Source organism: Salvelinus alpinus, chromosome 9 (genome assembly GCF_045679555.1).
Source record: "Salvelinus alpinus chromosome 9, SLU_Salpinus.1, whole genome shotgun sequence".
In the NCBI taxonomy this organism is placed as follows: domain Eukaryota; kingdom Metazoa; phylum Chordata; class Actinopteri; order Salmoniformes; family Salmonidae; genus Salvelinus; species Salvelinus alpinus.
This window is the reverse complement of record NC_092094.1, coordinates 84,087,536-84,106,438: the sequence shown is the minus strand read 5'-3', so window position 1 is coordinate 84,106,438 and position 18,903 is coordinate 84,087,536. Positions and strand designations below refer to the sequence as shown.

Here is an 18,903-nt window from a genome sequence, read left to right as displayed (position 1 = left end):
GAAACAGTACCATGTATGGATTTCTCCTGTTAAACAGAGGCTGTTTGTTCAGGAGAGCAACAACCATGGCAGTCCTCTGTGCTCGTATGATGAAAATGTCAGGATTAACAGGGTTTCGTTAGTTAAGCCTTGTTAGCCGATTGCAGTGCTGTCAGGTAGACTATCCATTCAGCCAAGCTTCCATTAGACTTAATTGATTTGTGCAGCAGAATCCTTGGGTGTCAGTACACTGTAGACACAGCCAGCACAGTACAATTGACTTGTACAACCCATGCTGGTTGCAAGCACTGGCAGCTCTCCAAAAAGCATGTGATGAATGGGAAAAGAGGTAGGTTAATCACTCAAATGTTACACCATTTGTTTTCAACAAATCTGGTCAAATACCAGTTCCTTGTTTATTTCAGTTTCAATTGTCACAAAGCCATACGGGTGATTTACGGTTACAATATTTCAGATGACATGTATTAATACAGTGTCATCACCACATCTTCGCACTAAGGAACAAAAACAGACCACATTGCAATGAAAGAGGAAATCTCAAAACCGCTGTGATTTCATGTCACGGATGTCTTGGAGCCCAAAATGGGCTAGGTCGAATGTCTCACAGTGTACCAGCAGGCAACAGAGAATATACAGAAAATTCTAATTAGTATAGCTGCAACCAAATGTTGTTCATTGTCTTACTGTATGGTCCCCCAGTACACAAATCCTCAGTATGGGAGTTGTATTAAGCTTTCTTTGAAGACAATTAAAAGGAGGAAATGTTAGTCACTCTCTTTAGTCCAGGCTACACCCAATTTGGACTCTTGGTTGGCATGTAGGCTATCAGTTTGTCCTCCATGTCCTTAGCACCCAGTTTATTTATACTGTATCGGTCATTGATTTTAACTACATTTTGTAAATCTCTAAATATAGCTGAAGCTTGTTAATAGACTTTCAGCCATCTGACCCATGTCAACGAGTGAGATAAATCCTAGCAACAACAGACACACTGGGAGGGAAGTGAGAGGAGTTGACTTTAAATCAATAGAAAGCCTTACAACATGATAAAATGACAATTACAATCTTTTGGCACAAGACAACAACCTCTGTGTTTATGGTATTGAAATGAAAGTGGACTAAAGAAATCCCTACCAACAAATTTCAATGTGCTCTGTGGCAATATTTAGAAATGTGGGGTGGACTCCAATTTCTCAAATGCTCGGTGATAATAAAAATTGAGGCTAGTATAAAATTACAGAAACTCTGGCCTAAATGCCATATAAAAATGCAGATGAGAATATTGTAAACAAAACTCTTTGCACCTTGAATACAACTGTTTAATATTTAAAGTAGCTAGACAACCACGCTAAGGCTGTGTTAAAATAAGAACAAGGTTATTTATACTGAACAAAAACTAAATATATCAGTCCATGTCAATATAAAAAAGCAACTGCTGCCTTCAAAATGCCTATTTCCTCAAGAATAATGACAGCAAAAAATAAATCACCTGCAATGTAATCGTTCACAATTGGACAAAGTCATTTTGTGCATGTGAGGTTGTCTCATGAATGACCACAACATTCTAAACTTCTGTTGATCACAGTGACCACTTTCTCTTACTATCCTAAAACGAATCACACTTCTCATGCTTTGGAAGGTTTAAATAGACTACTGCACGCTGAATTACCCCATATTCAATCATGTGTAATCAATAGCAGAACATACAAATACGAGAGATCACTCAATTTACTGGCTACTTGGGATAGAGCAGATGGTACAGTATGTTTTGCTAGTGAAATTGAAGATGAACTATTCATCCAGTAACACTTGTTTTCTTTATCACTGTCTATTAAAATGTTCATTAAAAAAGGCACAAGGTAAGTGGATTGCAAACTACACTACAAAAGCGGTTACTGTCCAGCAGAGCTAAAAGGTTAAATGTATTTACACACTTAAAGTACAACATGGAGACACAGATTGCAATTCTTAATAACTGACAACATGGATCTCTTCTGTGATATGTCTAATTACTCATTTTCACACCTTAAGCCAAATATAACATTGCATATTAACCCATCTTTAAAAACATGAGCCATACCTGTTTAGCCTTTGGGAATTCCTTAAATGCTGTCTGAACCAATCTTATTGTAGAATGGACTATAAAAGAAGGATGACACTACCAAGCTTCTGGCTTTACAAAAAGCCTGGTAGCAACCTAGAACCACAGAGCTGCTGAATGGCCCATGCCACGTTTTTGGAAAGAAGTTGCTGGGGTCTTAACATCTATTACTCAACGAGATATTGTGAATTGGTCAGCCAGTTATGCCTGTTAATTTAAATAGAATTGTCTAAAACAGGGTGGGCAACTTTTATGAAGTTAATTTAAGTTTTAGAGTTAATTTCCTCCAATTAAACACATTTTTGCCATGGGGTGTAGAGAAAACGTTGCAGGTTTAAAACAAGTTTGGGGCAGAGAGAAGATTTAGCAGTTTTATAACTAATTTCATACAATTCTACACATTTTGTCAGGGGGATTTTTTGTGTGCAGTTTTACAGCTAATGTCCTGCAATTCTACAGTTTTTAATATGATGTCAGAGTGACTAACAAAATCAATGGGGGGCCCCCAGTTGGTAATTCGATCAGGATTACTAGAAGTTTAGATAGCTGGCTGCTAGACTAATTTACCAATCTAAAAATATTTAGCTGACATGGGTTCATTTAGTGACTGCCAGTGACTGACGTAAGAGAAAAACTGCTGATGCACAACCACATTTTGAAATTGCACCTTGTGTATTCTACCTCTCAAAAGTAAGTTGAGACCCCACTGAGAGCAAAATAATAATAATAATAATAATATGTAGGCCTGTGGAATTGATCCTACACAAGGGTTTGATATCCCCTGGTGTAAAACGAGTGTTTGATGTCCCCAAAGTTGAGCATTGCGAGACCTTAGAATTATAGGCTTTGAACGTACAGTACCAGTCAAAAGTTTGGACACACCTACTAATTTCTTTATTTTTGCTATTTTCTACATTGTTAAATAATACTATGAAACTATGAAATAACACATATGGAATCGTGTAATAACCAAAAAAGTGTTAATCAAATCTAAATGTATTTTATGTTTGAGATTCTTCAAAGTAGCCACCCTTTGCCTTGATGACAGCTTTGCACACTCTTGGCATTCTCTCAACCAGCTTCATCAGGAAGTCACCTGGAATGCATTTCAATTAACCTGCCTTGTTAAAAGTTAAGTTGTGGAATTTCTTTCCTTAATGAGTTTGAGCCAATCAGTTGTGTTGTGACATGGTATGAGTGGTATACAGAAGATAGCCCTATTTGGTAAAAGACCAAGTCCATATTATGGCAAGAACAGCTCAAATAAGCAAAGAGAAACGACAGTCTATCATTACTTTAAGACATGAAGGTCAGTCAATACGGAAAACGTCAAAAACCATCAAGAGCTATGATGAAACTGGCTCGCATGAGGACCGCCACAGGAAAGGAAGAACCAGAGTCACCTCTGCTGCAGAAGATAAGTTCATTAGAGTTAACTGCACCTCAAATTGCAGCCGAAATAATTGCTTCCCAGAGTTCAAGTAACAGATATGTCAACTTAAACTGTTCAGAGGACACTGCGTGAATCAGGCCTTCATGGTCGAATTGTCGCAAAGAAACCACTACTAAAGGACATGAATAAGAAGAAGAGACTTGCTTGGGCCAAGAAACATGAGCAATGGACATTAGACCGGTGGAAATCTGTCCTTTGGTCTGATGATTCCAAATCTGAGATTTTTGGTTCCAACCACCGTGTTGTTGTGAGACGCAGAGTAGGTGAACGGATGATCTCCGCATGTGTGGTTCTCACCGTGAAGCATGGAGGAGGTGTGATGGTGCTTTGCTAGAGACACTGTCAGTGATTTATTTAGAATTCAAGGCACGCTTAACCAGCATGGCTACCACAGCATTCTGCAGCGATACACCATCCCATCTGGTTTCCACTGAGTGGCACTATCATTTGTTTTACAACAAGACAATGACCAAGGAGTGTGATGGAGTGCTGCATCAGATAACCTGTCCTCCATAATCACACAACCTCATCCCAATTGAGATGGTTTGGGATGAGTTGGACCGCAGAGTGAAGGAAAAGCAACCAACAAGTGCTCAGCATATGTGGGAACTCCTTCAAGACTGTTGGAAAAGCATTCCTCATGAAGCTGGTTGAGAGAATGCCAAGAGTGTGCAAAGCTGTCATCAAGGCAAAGGGTGGCTACTTTGAAGAATATAAAATATATTTTTTGGTTACTACATTATTCCATATGTGTTATTTCATAGTTTTGATGTCTTCACTATTATTCTACAATGTAGAATATAATAAAAATAAAGAAAACCCTTAGAATGAGTAGGTGACCAAACTTTTGACTAGTACTGTACATTTAGTCAATAACCAGTTATTGACATGGCCAAGCTCTGTACAGTATACCACACGTTTGTTGAATGCAAAATAAATTGCTTACAAAGTACAAACCTATTTGGAAAACTGAACACAAAGGATGATTTTATGAAGTGAAATCCTCCTCACACTCGAATCTGATATCCATTCATGTCTGGAGGTGGCTTCGGATCAAGAACTTTCTTCTCTCCAGATGGACTGTAAACCCCAAAAAGAAAAAATATGATTTCTCATGACACAGATTAAAACTGAGAGATTACTGTTCAGAGATTCCTCTTGAACTACACCATCATAGGATATATAGCCTCTAGTGCTTGTTCAGATCAGTGCAGGGCCATCTCCACTACAGCTAGCATCTTGTTTATTGACCTAATGAGTATTTACTGTGCTGTCGGAGAGACTATATTGAGACTAAGCAGCTCCTGATATCTGACTACATTGCACAATCAGCATTACCGTCTCTCGATGCGGCTGTTCCTGCGCATGGGGCTGCCTGGGTTACGGAGGGGCGAGCCCATGTTACTCTTCCTGTCTTTGGTGGGTGAAGGGGGCGCAGCCTTCCCAATCTGAAAGACAATCACACAGTTCTCTTTATCTCACAGTAACAACAAGGGGCAACACAAACAAGAGGTACAAATGCTTACAAGTTGAGTTCTGGTCATATCCACTGTGTAGACTAAGGAGAAGTGCAGTTCTCCAATTACTACACGTTTATGTCTTTTAAAATTCAGCACACCATTTATGCAGAGTAGGGAGGAGGAAGGAAACTGTTCCAAACACATGCGTATAGACACACACACACACCGATCATCAGCTTTCAATTACTTAGACTAGTACTAAGGTGAGCACCTCAATGAGAGGCCCAAATGTGCTTAAGGAGACACAGTTTTGACAGTGATGACGGTAAAATCGTCCCCATCTTTAATGTGATTGTGGCCATTGGGTGAGAGCCCTCGCTATAAAAGATCAGCCATTGATTGATTGAGGCAGCCATGCGTGACTCACAATGGAGCAGAGAAATGCTATCACATTAGATATTATTATTCACAGGGCCCTGCGTTAAGGCTCCTTTCATTACTGTTTGGGATGATAGCCCATGAGAGGTCATCATTTGAGGATGATAGCTCCTGAATTCGCAGGTCAACTCCATATCATCATGCATGACAGGTCAAAAGGAGGTCAGAAACTCAGTGATTAAGGGCTTTCCATCTGCTCAGGATGGATTCACATTCAACGAGCCCCTTGTGCTTCCCCCTCATCAGATCTAATGTAGCTCACCTGCATCCCAATTTAATTTGACACTAATCTAAATTCAGTGCTGGTACAGTGATAGGCTGCAGACTAATTCAGTCCCAGTTGGATCCAGTGGTGTAAAGTACTTAAGTAAAAATACTTTAAAGTACTACTTAAGTCGTTTTTTTATTTACAGTATATATCTGGACTTTACTATTTATATTTGACAACTTTTACTTCACTACATTCCTAAAGAAAATGATGTACTTTTTACTCCATACGTTTTCCCTGACACCCAAAAGTACTCGTTACATTTTGTATTCGTTTAGCAGGACAGGAAATTTGTCTAATTCCACACACTTATCAAGAAAACATCCCTGGTCATCCCTACTGCCTCTGATCTGGTGGACTAAACACATGCTTTGTTTGTAAATTATGTCTGAGTGTTGGAGCGTGCCCCTGGCTATCCGTAAATTTTAAAAACAAGAAAATGGTGCCGTCTGGTTAGCATAATATAAGATATTTGAAATTATTTATACTTTTACTTCTGATACTTAAGTATATTTTAGCTGTTACATTGACTTTTGATACTTAAGTATATTTAAAACCAAATACCTTTAGACTTTTACTCTAGTAGTATTTTACTGGGTGACTTTTACTTTTACTTGAGTCATTTTCTATTACGGTATCTTTACTTTTACTCAAGTATGACAGTTAGGTACTTTTTCCACCACTGGTTGGATTTAATGCAATCACTAGAATTCTCTAATAAGGAAGCTGACTGGTTTGGTTCATGGACATTTTTCATCTCAGTCCCCAGGATCCTTCCTGGATGTGTGAACATGTCCTGCTTTAGCGCTGTACATCCCATCACTACACTCTAACAGATGATCTCTGTATCCCTGGTCCTTTACCTTCAGCCTCATGTCCCGGGTGTGTCTCTCCAGCTCTCTCCGCAGCTCCTCCTTGGTCAGTTTGTCCACGTCTATTATGGAGTGTTTCCAGTCTATCTGTTCCACACTGTGGGGGTCATGGGACACATACTGACCAATCTTCACCTTCCTCAAGGTGTGCCAGTAGCCCCTGTAGGCCCCCTCAAACTCCTGCACCAGGTCAGCCAGCGTGCGGAACTCCAGGGGTTTGAACATGAGGTCCTCCCGCCGGCTGATGCCCAGTGCCCCGAAGCGGCCACCGCTGTGCACCCCCAGCACGATGTGGCAAAAGTGGTTCCCTGAGAACTGCGTCTTAAAGCTGAGGGGGAAGCGCTCCACACCCGGCATGCTGTTGCTGAGGTAACTGGGACAGGCAAGGTCAAGGAAATGGAAACCCATATTATAACTTACCTGGTTGTATGCTCACACTGGAGTGCTCCTTTACAGGGTAACATAGACAACAGTTTTCAAGCTCCAATGATCTGTTTTTTAAACAAGAATACATTAGTCACATACAGTAGTCTCAGACTGTAAGCACACAAGTCAGTTCTAATCACATAATACTTGGATGCCCTGGTTGTGCCCATAAAGCTTTGTCTTATCTAAATCCCTGTTACCACACTGTTTGCGGCATCACTCTGGGCTATTTTTAGTTTCCCATAAACACTCAGTTGGAACAACAAGGTCATCATTTATCCTCACCCCATTCCTAAGTCTCCAAAATTTGACAAAAAAATGATGTGCAGGTAAAAACACGGGCATAAGAAGCTCATTACAATTTCCACGTGCTGTCGGTGTGACCCATGGAATACCTAAGCTAATTAAAGGAAAGGATACATTCCAAGGATCACTGCCTCCAGACACTTGATTGGTAGTGACTCCCGGATCATCTCCTTGGCGATGTCCATCAACCTACACAGAATTTGAGGGTTAGAATACACCCGAAGGAAAAGGCAACAAAATAGTCTACACTAAAGGTAATAATTCTAAACATGGATTCTAAATGGCCTGAAGGACATTTGAACATATTACAGGACATTTGTATGCATGCAAAGAGAAAATGATTACCTCCTTTAGGCGAAACTATTGATTACTAAAAAGATCTCAAAGCTTAGAAAACTGGCATTTTGAAAAACATTTAAATAAAATCGTCTGGTGCTAAATGTCACAAACTGAGTGGATGAGCAAGCAAAATGTACTAGAAGCTCCTGCCCGGGAAACAGATCCTATTAGGCTATGATAACAGTTCCTGTCCCCTCAGCCCTGGGGTGCAACAGACTTCTGTCATGATCAGCACAACTAGAAAGCAATTGGTAAACATCCTCAGCTGCTTCTTCTGTTTGCTGCCTCTGTGGCCTCTCTGCAGCTCCAGGAAAAGCTATTGCGTCAAACCCTGAGATTCTCTCTGGCGGACAACAGTCATGTCACTTACACTGTCTGACATTTACAAACAATTAGGATCATCAAAGAGCTAAGCTAAAACGAAACGTTAGGAAACATTAATTGGATAGAAGAAACTGTGTTTACGCAGTAAGAGGCCTGCTCTTCTTGATTTCAAAAAACTGTGTTCCTGTGTGATTGTACCTGTAGGATATTGTTAAGTACAAAGAATGCAGAGGGAGTGAAACAACATGGAACTGTTCAAACACAACTAAACATTTTCTAATGGGGAATAAAACCATGTTAAGTGATTTCTGATATTCATAGTTCCTCGTTTGTGAATTATGGATGAGCTTCTTGAGCTGAGAGGTGCTAATGTTTATGCTTAAAATAGATTATAGCCTAAACATGGCCGACATTCTGAGATGTTGTGACATAAATTGATATTGTCCTAAAAAGACGGAGTCAAACAAGTATGAAGTACATATGAACTATTTTACTGGTCATTCACCACCATAATACTTCTTCAGTACATCTACTGTGTGTGGCCCAGTTTCCATAGCATGGAATCAGCTTGTGCCTATGTCTATGAATTATGTATGAAGCTTAAAGCAATACATAATACAGTGCATGGCTAACACATATTTCAGAAGACCTATCTTGAATTCCAACCCAGAGCATAGTGTGCTTGCATCATGCATGGAATTTAGAATCTTTACACATTCATGTTTGATCAACCTAATGTATATTTTGTTGACATATCTGGATATGTCCTAGACTGTTCAGCCCACCCTGTCAATCATAAAAACTGACCATGACCAACAACTGCACCTTGAGGTCCAATGAATAGTCATAGCTTTATCTCGGCTACCTGGGATATCATTGGTTCAGAGCTTGGCAATAGTGACAAGCAGTTCTACCATTCCAGGCAAAGGATACTGCAAATCCCTGATGTATTTCTGTATGGCTTCTAGGCGCTGTGGGATACTGGTGGTTGGCTGGTATGTAGGCACACTCAGTGTTGGAATCTATGGGGGAGAGGCAGAGCACAACCAGAGGCATTAGTTTTACACAATCCCTATATTTATAGAGTTGGAGAATGTCCACTTGTTTAACCTAACAACCATGTTTTTTTTACTTTTAACCCATGATCATTATCTTAATTGTTCCCAATGGCGAGTCTATGGTTGGCAGGTAGCCTAACGGTTAAGTGTGATGGGGTTCAACTGAAAGGTTGCTGGTTCAAATCACCAAGCCAACTAGGTGAAACATCTGTTAATGTGCCCTTGAGCAAGGCATGTAACCCTAATTGAGCCTGTAAGTCGTTCTGGATAGGAGTGTCGGGTAAAATGTCTCAAAATGCGTACATTAATTGAATATATGATGGAATTCCTCATAAGCACAGAGGGAGCATTTATCCTCTTCTGGACCAAACAGCATCAGTAAATCTAGTGGCATGTTTATCTGCATGGTCTGTAATGTATATTTTGACAGCTTTATCCACTTGGTTTTGGTCCGAAAATAATGTAATTTTGTATAATGAAATTCTTAACTGGAATGTGCAGTCGGAGACACACTTAGTATACTTAACGAAAACAAACAACCCATCATTGACAATAGTCAGTGGATGTCTTCAAGCATACAGTGCATTCGGAAAGTATTCAGACCCCTTGACTTTTTCCACATTTTGTTACGTTACAGGCTTAATCTAAAATGGATTAAATTGTTTTTTTCGTTGTCAATCTATACACAATACCCCATAATGACAAAGCAAGAACAGGTTTTTAGAAAGTTTCTCCCATTCTTCTTTGCAGATCCTTTCAAGCTCTGTTAGGTTGGATGGGGAGCGTTGCTGCACATCTATTTTCAGGTCTCTCCAGAGATGTTCGATCGGGTTCAAGTCCGGGCTCTGGCTGGGCCAGTCAAGGACATTCAGAGACTTGTCCCAAGGCCATTCCAGCATTGTCTTGGCTGTGTGCTTAGGGTCATTGTCCTTTTGGAAGGTTTACCTTCGCCCCAGTCTGAGGTCCTGAGCACTCTGGAGCAGGTTTTCATCAAGGATCTCTTTGTACTTTGCTCCATTCATCTTTCCCTCGATCCTGACTAGTCTCCCAGTCCCTGCTGCTGAAAAACATACCCACTGCATGATGCTGCCACCACCATGCTTCACCGTAGGGATGGTGCCAGGTTTCCTCCAGACGTGATGCTTGGCATTCAGGCCAAGGAGTTCAATCTTGTTTCTCATGGTCTGAGAGTCCTTTAGGTGCCTTTTGGCAAAGTCCAAGCAGGCTGTTGTGTATTTTACTGAGGAGTGGCTTCCGTCTGGCCACTCTACCATAAAGGCCTGATTGGTCGAGTGCTGCAGAGATGGTTGTCCTTCTGGAAGGTTCTCCCATCTCCACAGTGGAACTCTGTCAGAGCGACCATCGGGTTCTTGATCACCTCCCTGACACAATCCTGTCTCGGAGCTCGACAGACAATTCCTTTGACCTCATGGCTTGGTTTTTGCTCTGACATGCACTGTCAACTGTGAGACCTTATATAGACAGGTCTGTGCCTTTCCAAATCATGTCCAATCAATTGAATTTACCACAGGTGGACTCCAATTAAGTTGTAGAAACATCTCAAGGATGATCAATGGAAACAGGATGCACCTGAGCTCAATTTTGTGTCTCATAGAAAAGGGTCTGAATATTTATGTAAATAAGGTATTTCAGTTTATTTTTTATATATTTTCTAAAATGTCTAAAAAACTGTTTTTGCTTAGTCATTATGGGATATTGTGTGTCGCTTGATGAGGAAATGTTTTTATTTAATCCTTTTTAGAATAATGCTGGAACAAAATGTGGAAAAAGGGAAGGGGTCTGAATACTTTCCAAATGCACTGTATAGTCAATTAACATTCCATTCATATGGTTAATTTACTGAATGTATTATATACAGGTGAGGAAAAGGCATGGACAGCTCAACTGGATTCTGCATGCCTGTATGTTGCGTGACAGAAAGGTGAGAAGTGCTCCTCCAGAATATGTAGCGTTTAAATAACTGGTGTACATTTGGAAGGGTCGTAACTGAATCACTCAGTTACCATCATTCTGCATAATCAGCTATTCACTCTATTGTCAGCAAGTGTGAATAATATACTAAGCCCATGCTATTGGAAAATATATCCTCCTGAACCGTTTACTGTATGTTTATCTCAATCTTGAATGATGGTTTATTACTGGATATTACTGGAACAGTGTCTAGGCCTATACTTCTGTGGGGGGGGGGGGGGGGGGCTATTGACAAAGACAGCGTATGAGTGCAGCCTGTAGAGTTCTCAACAGTCAGGCAGGGTGTCTAGCTAGGTCAGGACTTCACCTTCATCCTACCTTGGGCAGATCACTGGCTCCCCGGATGCGTGTCCCTATGGCCTCCCCATTAGGGTGAATCCGGGCCACATGCCTCCACATCTGCTCCCAAGTCTCCTCATCCACCGGTAGGCCTCCCCTGTTCACAAAGAAGGGCACACCTCCATCCCGCAAGTCCTCTTCACCTTCATCCTCCTGCTCCTCATCTCTCTCCTCCACCCCCACACACCCCACTGTGGTCCTCAGCATCCCGCCACACAACGGACCCCAGTCCTGGAACCTGGCTGGCACAAATGGCTTACAGCCTCGCCCTTTAACTGTCAATCTGATTGCAGTTTCTCAGCAAGTAACACTCCCACAGCACGTGAGAAACATGAGCAATTCATGACACGCTGGATATGTAGGACTTTGCAAAACTGCAGGCTGTAGCCTATTAGTCTCCCAATTCAAATACTGTGCCTCATGAACAAAATGGCACACAGATTTGAAAATATGTTCCATATGTTGTTACAATTGTCCACTTAAGTTGTCAGATGAGTTCAACTTCAAAAACATTAAATGCTTCCAAAATCAGAGATTAAAGGGAATTTTTGCTACATCAATAGTCATAATCACTATCTGATCAATATGGGTATTGGCACTTTAGAAAAATCACAATGATCTATAAGATGCAGATTAAGTCAAGTATATCACTGAAAAACATGAAACTACACAAAAATTATCAAAACTAGAAAAGGCGTGAACTGGCAGCCAACATTCAACACATTATACTAGGCCTACAACATCGAGGATAAATTCAGCACCTTGGAAATAATGAATACACACAATGCCTACAACATAACGGAAAAAATAGCAGTCTTCCAACAGGGTAGGCCACAACAAACTACTGTATTACAATGCACTAATACCCGGCACCGTTATCCCAGAGCGGTGATTCCGTCTATATCCAAAACGCCGGGAAAGATTCGATCTGACATTTCTTCGACACTCTGCTTAGCCGGTGGCGCATTTCAGTCCAGTCCATTTGACATTATATTCTTCTTGTCAGTCCAAGTCATTGTCCAGTTTGAACGCCCATGGCTTCACAGTAGCGAGTGCTGATCTCATGCCTGCTACAATATTGCGCCGCTCAGACACTCCCAGAACCCAGCAGCTGCGCATGCTCTATTTGACGGATTACATCTTCCACGACATGCACATTTCGTCTACTGTGGGTGGCGTTAGCCAAACTAAATTACTCCTCTATTACAGACAAATGATGAGCGGAAAATGCATTAGTCTATTGATAAATATACTGTGAACCGCAATGGCTTGCAGGTACTTGATATGCCAGCACAGTGGGCAGCTATTATATTAACATTTAACAGCAAATATATTGTATTGGCATCATTCTTGGATACTTTACATGCAGCAAAGCTCAATGGCTGTATAATAAATGCATTCTCCAAGTTATCAAAGCTCTAGGAGTACTATAGTAGAAAAACTGGAGACATTTTACTTCTCCCATTAATTTATTGCACTTTTATAGGACAAAAATTAGGTTTGGATTGGTAAAAAAAACACAGCCAGAATAAGCTTGCAAAAAATATGTCATTCCTTTTTTCATAAAAAAAACAAACAGCATGAACTCAAGTCCTTTGACAATATACAATAAGCAGGCAATCAAATCGTCCTCGACAGAAGCCACAGTCCAACTGGAATTTAAATTCTATGTCCATCCATTGAATGTTAAAATCTTGGAGCACCATAGTCATCAGGCATTCTTTCAATGTTGAACCTGTGAAGAAATATTGTTAGACATGGTTTAAAGATCATGGTATAAGGTATTTTATCTTGCTATACATTTTACTACTATACACTGAGTATACAAAACATTAAGAACACCTGCTCTTTCCATGACAGACTAACCAGATGAATCCAGGTGAACGCTATGATCCCTTATTGGTCACTTGATGAATCCAGTTCAAATCAGTGTAGATGAAGGGGAGGAGACAGGTTAAAGAATGATTTTTAAGCCTTGAGACATGGATTGTGTATGTGTGTCATTCAGAGGGTAAACAGGCAAGACAAAATATTTAAGTGCCTTGGAATGGGGTATGGTAGTAGGTGCCAGGCGCACCGGTTTGTGTCAAAAACTGCAACGCTGCTGGGTTTTTCACACTCAAAAGTTTCCTGTGTATATCAAGAATGCTTCACCACCCAAAGGACATCAAGCCAACTTGACAACTGTGGGAAGCATTGGAGTCAACATGGGCCAGCATCCCTGTGTAACGCTTTCGACACCTTGAAGAGTCCATGCGCAGACAAATTGAGGCTGTTCTGAGGGCAAAGGGTGGGGGGCATTGGTGCTCAATATTAGAAAGGTGTTGCTAATTATCCATTACTAGTGTTCAATGATTCATTGAACACTAGTAATTTATGTTAATTCTGACCTATGGTTGGAGATGTACTCCTGGGATCTTTCTGATTCTTCTCTTTAGGTCTCTGTCCACAGTTGCCAGGGTGTAGCACTTGTGCTGTGAAAGACAAACAATTTAATTGATGCTCTTCTCTGGTATAAAACCAGTGTTCTAATAACTAGAGGGTTCACCTGATATACACAGAATAAAAATATAAAACGCAACATGGACCAAATTCATATATGAACTGTAACTCAGTAAAATCTAAGGAAATCAGTCCATTGAAATAAATAAATTAGGCCCTAATCTATGGAATTCACATGACAGGGAATTACAGATATGCATCTGTTGGTCACAGATACCTTAAAAAAAAGGTAGGGGCGTGGAGAAAAAAATACAGTCAGTATAACCACAATTTGCCTCATGGAAATCAGGCTGTTGATTGTGGCCTGTGGAATGTTGTCCCACTCCTCTTCAATGGCTGTGCGAAGCTGCTGGATATTGGCGGGAACTGGAACACGCTGTCGTACATGTCGATCCAAGCATCCCAAACGTGCTCAATGGGTGACATGTCTGGTGAGTATGCAGGACAGCTTCCATGAATTGTGTACAGATCCTCGCGACATGGGGCTGTGCATTATCATGTTGAAACATGTGGTGAAGGCAGCGGATGAATGGCACGACAATGGGCCTCAGGATCTCGTCACAGTATCTCTGCATTAAAATTGTCTGGTAACACCTCTGGTGGACACAGGATTCGAACAGACAGTGGCAAGTCAAATTCAAGAACGTAAGTACTTTTTCAAGCACTAATATTTATTTTCAAGGAACATCCCCCTCTTCAAAGGGGGAGACACTCTAGACCCAAACTGTTACAGACCTATATCCATCCTGCCCTGCCTTTATAAAGTCTTCGAAAGCCAAGTTAACAAACAGATCACGGACCATTTCTAATCCCACCGTACCTTCTCCACTATGCAAATCTGGTTTCCGAGCCGGTCATGGGTGCACCTCAGCCACGCTCAAGGTCCTAAACGATATCATAACAGCCATCGATAAAAGACAGTACTGTGCAGCCGTCTTCATCGACCTGGCCAAGGCTTTCGACTCTGGCAATCACCGCATTCTTATCGGCAGACTCAATAGCCTTGGTTTCTCAAATGACTGCCTCGCCTGGTTCACCAACTACTTCTCAGATAGAGTTCAGTGTGTCAAATTGGAGGGCCTGTTGTCCAGACCTCTGGCAGTCTCTATGGGGGTGTCACAGGGTTCAATTCTCGGGCCGACTCTTTTCTCTGTGTATATCAACGATGTCGCTCTTTCTGCGGGTGATTCTCTGATCCACATCTACGCAGACGACACCATTCGGTATACATCTGGCCTTTCTTTGGACACTGTTAACAAACCTCCAAACGAGCTGCAACGCCATACAACACTCCTTCCGTGGCCTCCAACTGCTCTTTAGTGCTAATAAAACAAAATGCATGCTCTTCAACCGATCGCTGCCAGCACCCGCCTGCCCGACTAGCATCACTACTCTGGATGGTTCTGACTTAGAACATGTGAACAACTACAAAATACCTAGGTGTCTGGTTAGACTGTAAACTGTCCTTCCAGACTCACATTAAGCATCTCCAATCCAAAAATAAATCTAGAATCGGCTTCCTATATCGCAACAAAGCATCCTTCACTCATGCTGCCAAACATACCCTTGTAAAATTGACTATCCTACCGATCGTTGGCGATGTCATTTACAAAATAGCCTCCAACACTCTACTCAGCAAATTGGATTTAGTCTATCACAGTGCTATCCGTTTTATCACCAAAGCCCAATATACTACCCACCACTGCGACCTGTATGCTCTCGTTTGCTGGCCCTCGCTACATATTCGTCGCCAAACCCACTGGCTCCAGGTCATCTATAAGTCTTTGCTAGGTAAAGCATTGCCTTATCTCAGCTCACTGGTCACCATAGCAACACCCACCCGTAGCACACACACTCCAGCAGGTATATGTCACTGGTCATCCCCAAAGCCAACACCTCCTTTGGCCGCCTTTACTTCCAGTTCTCTGCTGCCAATGACCAGAACGAATTGCAAAAATCACTGAAGCTGGAGACTTATATCTCCCTCACTAACTTTAAGCATCAGCTGTCAGAGCAGCTTACGGATCACTGCACCTGTACACAGCTCATCTGTAAATAGCCCACCCAACTACCTCATCCCCATATTGTTATTTTTGTTGTTGTTGCTCTTTTGCACCCCAGTATCTCTATTTGCACATCTATCACTCGTGTTAATGCTAAATTGTAATTATTTCACCACTCTGGCCTATTTATTGCCTTACCTCCCTAATCTTACTACATTTGCACACACTGTACATTTTTCTATTGTGTTATTGACTGTACGTTTGTTTATCCCATGTGTAACTCTGTGTTGTTGTTTGTGTCACACTGCTTTGCTTTATCTTGGCCAGGTCGCAGTTGTAAATGATAACTTGTTCTCAACTGGCCTACCTGGTAAAATAAAGGTGGAATAAAAATAAAATACATTTGTAATAGTTCCTATTATGCAATTGTTTCTAGTCGCCACCAGATGGCAGTAGATCTCCATAACTTACTATACATCACAACCTTAAACAGAACTTGTCACTACATACATGAGTGGTAAGTCAGTACTGATGATGTTGAATTATATAAACTGTAACTCAGTAAAATCTTTGAAATTGTTGCATTTATATTTTAGTTTACATGGCAATAATATTAAAATTGTCTTTAACATAAATATTTTGCCATGCAGAATTGAATCTACAGTTGCCCGTCATTTTAGCTATCGATGTACCTTTGGAGGTGCCTAATCAGTCAGTTCTGTACCTGCCTAGCTGAGTGGTAGTATGGGTGAAATGAGTGAGCTTGCCTGGAAACCAGAGAGCGAAACAAGAAACAAAGCTCAGTAGTCTGCCTGGGAATTAATTTGCAAGACCAATACATTTTTCTAATATTTTTCATATTTGATCCTTTTCTGTTCTCCTCTCATTTTAATTCAAGGACCAACTTCAAAAATGTCAGATTTAAGGTATTGCAGTACTTCAATTTGTGTGGCAAATTCAAGGACTTTAAGCACCTTGTACAAACCCTGTGGACATTCATGCAGTCAGCATGCCAATTGTATGCTCCCTCAAAACATGAGACATCTGTGGCATTGTGTTGTGCGACAAAACTGCACATTTTAAAGTGGCCTTTTATTGTCCCCAGCACAAGGTGGATCTGTGTAATGATCATGCTGTTTAATCATCTTTTTAATAAGCCACACCTGTGAGGTGAATGATTACCTTGGAAAAGCATAAAGGCTCACTAACAAGGATGTAAACAAATTTGTGCACACAATTTGAGAGAAATAAGGTTTCTCAATATGGAACTTTTATTTCAGCTTATGAAACATGGGACCAACACTTTACACGTTGCGTTTATATATTTGATCAGTATAATATTATTGTCAATTTAGTACATTAAATGACATTACCTGTGTTACCCTTTAAACTAAACAGTCATCAGCGTAAGTTCCTTTGTGGTTGCATGGCAGTTGTTCGAACCAAGGATCCTTGGCTATCCTACAGAAACAGACAAATATTTATCTATCAAATACTTCCCCTATGGAACATCGATAATAACCCTCTAAACCAGTGGAAGTTGCTGAGGGGAGGACAGCTCATAATAATGGCTGGAACAGAGCAAACGGAATGGCATCAAACACATGGAAACCATGTGTTTTATGTTGTTGATACTCTTTCCACCTATTCCGACCCAGCCATTACCACGTGCACGTCCTCCCCAATTAAGGTGCCACCAACCTCCTGTGCTCTGATCATGTGTTTATGTCTGAATGTCTAGATGTATCTGGGTGTTGGTCTTCACAACAGGCTAGTTACCTTAGAGTTACTCGATACTTCATCCCCAGTTTCTCTATCTCAGCCATTACACAGTCTGTGATGCATGGGATACCTTGATGATAATTTAAAATATACAGTTATTGCCTAATAGGGTTACATTAATTGAGTTTCAGCTGAATAAACTTTTCCAGATACTCACATTTGGCGTACAGGCAGTCCATCATTGACTGAACTATGTCGAGTTTAGCCTTGATGGAGAAGTTGACAAAATTGGTGTCGACGAGGATGTGATAAGGGGGACCAAGCTGACTGTTGTACTGGAAGAACAGCCATGATGCATATTTTGGCCTGCAGGTCTGAAAGGAATGTGTGAACACACAGTAAGAAGGTATCAACTTATAATCAATCATGTGTTCACAATATATTGAATATCAGTTAAGAACTTTTGGTACATTTATATTTGTTTACTCAGATGTACTTACACTTCTTTTTCCTTTATTTCTTAAGGATCGTTCTTTTTTTTCACCTGTACTTTGGTACGGTCTTTCTCTTTTCTAAAGAAACACAGTCATTACCATAGAAATTCAAACTGGAGAGATCATGATAGATAAGTTAGCTATGTCTTATTCAAAGTAGAGAAAGGAATGTGTGAACAATTAGTAAGCAAACTGGCAAGCTAGTTATTTCTGACAATTCATTCCAATCTGTTAGCTTGACAATTAGTATATACAAAGTTGGCATGGTTTGTTAGTCAACTAACGTTAGCTCGCTAAATGGTGTGTGTTATGATCCTGTGCAGAAAGTACAATAGACATTCATATTCGTGTTTACCGGCGGTAGTAACTTAGCTTACTAGCTAGCAACTCACATTCTCTGATCTTTTAAACTTATCATCCTCTTCATTGAAGCAAACTAGTCTTCCGTTTCCCCTGAAATACACATATTGGAATAATACAGTCAGAACAAAAAAAGAAACACAATAACGTAAACTACTAGTTAGCTACGGTTAATCGAGAAATGCACGTTACGTTAGCTCATGGTTAGCAAGTTAACGTTCGTTAGTTAGTAGTAGAAGAGCAACACAAAGTATACGAACTCCTATCAACAACTACTGAAACACATGTTCAATCATTAAAACAGCTAAATCAACAACCACTATATACATTGTATCATGTCATTATAACATGATTAGTTAAAGTACGATTTTACCATGATTTGTTATCCAACAGCGGACTTCTTGCATCTCGCTAGTAGTATAACCCTCGTGTAACTGTGTTTGTAC

General features: G+C 40.7%; 1 protein-coding gene and 1 pseudogene across 1 annotated transcript; both read right to left on the bottom strand.

Annotated features, from left to right (window-relative positions):
* Nucleotides 1-1,722: 1,722 nt before the first annotated feature.
* On the bottom strand, nt 1,723-12,809 carry LOC139530812 (tubulinyl-Tyr carboxypeptidase 1-like). Its single transcript, XM_071327523.1, has 7 exons — nt 11,356-12,809; nt 8,921-9,009; nt 8,129-8,185; nt 7,439-7,513; nt 6,584-6,965; nt 4,893-5,002; nt 1,723-4,634 (listed from the first exon to the last, which is right to left on the bottom strand). The coding sequence occupies exons 1-7, from the start codon at nt 11,581-11,583 to the stop codon at nt 4,562-4,564; spliced, it is 1,014 nt and encodes a 337-aa protein (XP_071183624.1). The 5' UTR covers nt 11,584-12,809; the 3' UTR covers nt 1,723-4,561.
* A 96-nt stretch (nt 12,810-12,905) lies between these two features.
* Nucleotides 12,906-18,893, bottom strand: LOC139530813 (rRNA-processing protein FCF1 homolog; annotated as a pseudogene).
* Between the last annotated feature and the right edge of the window lie 10 nt (nt 18,894-18,903).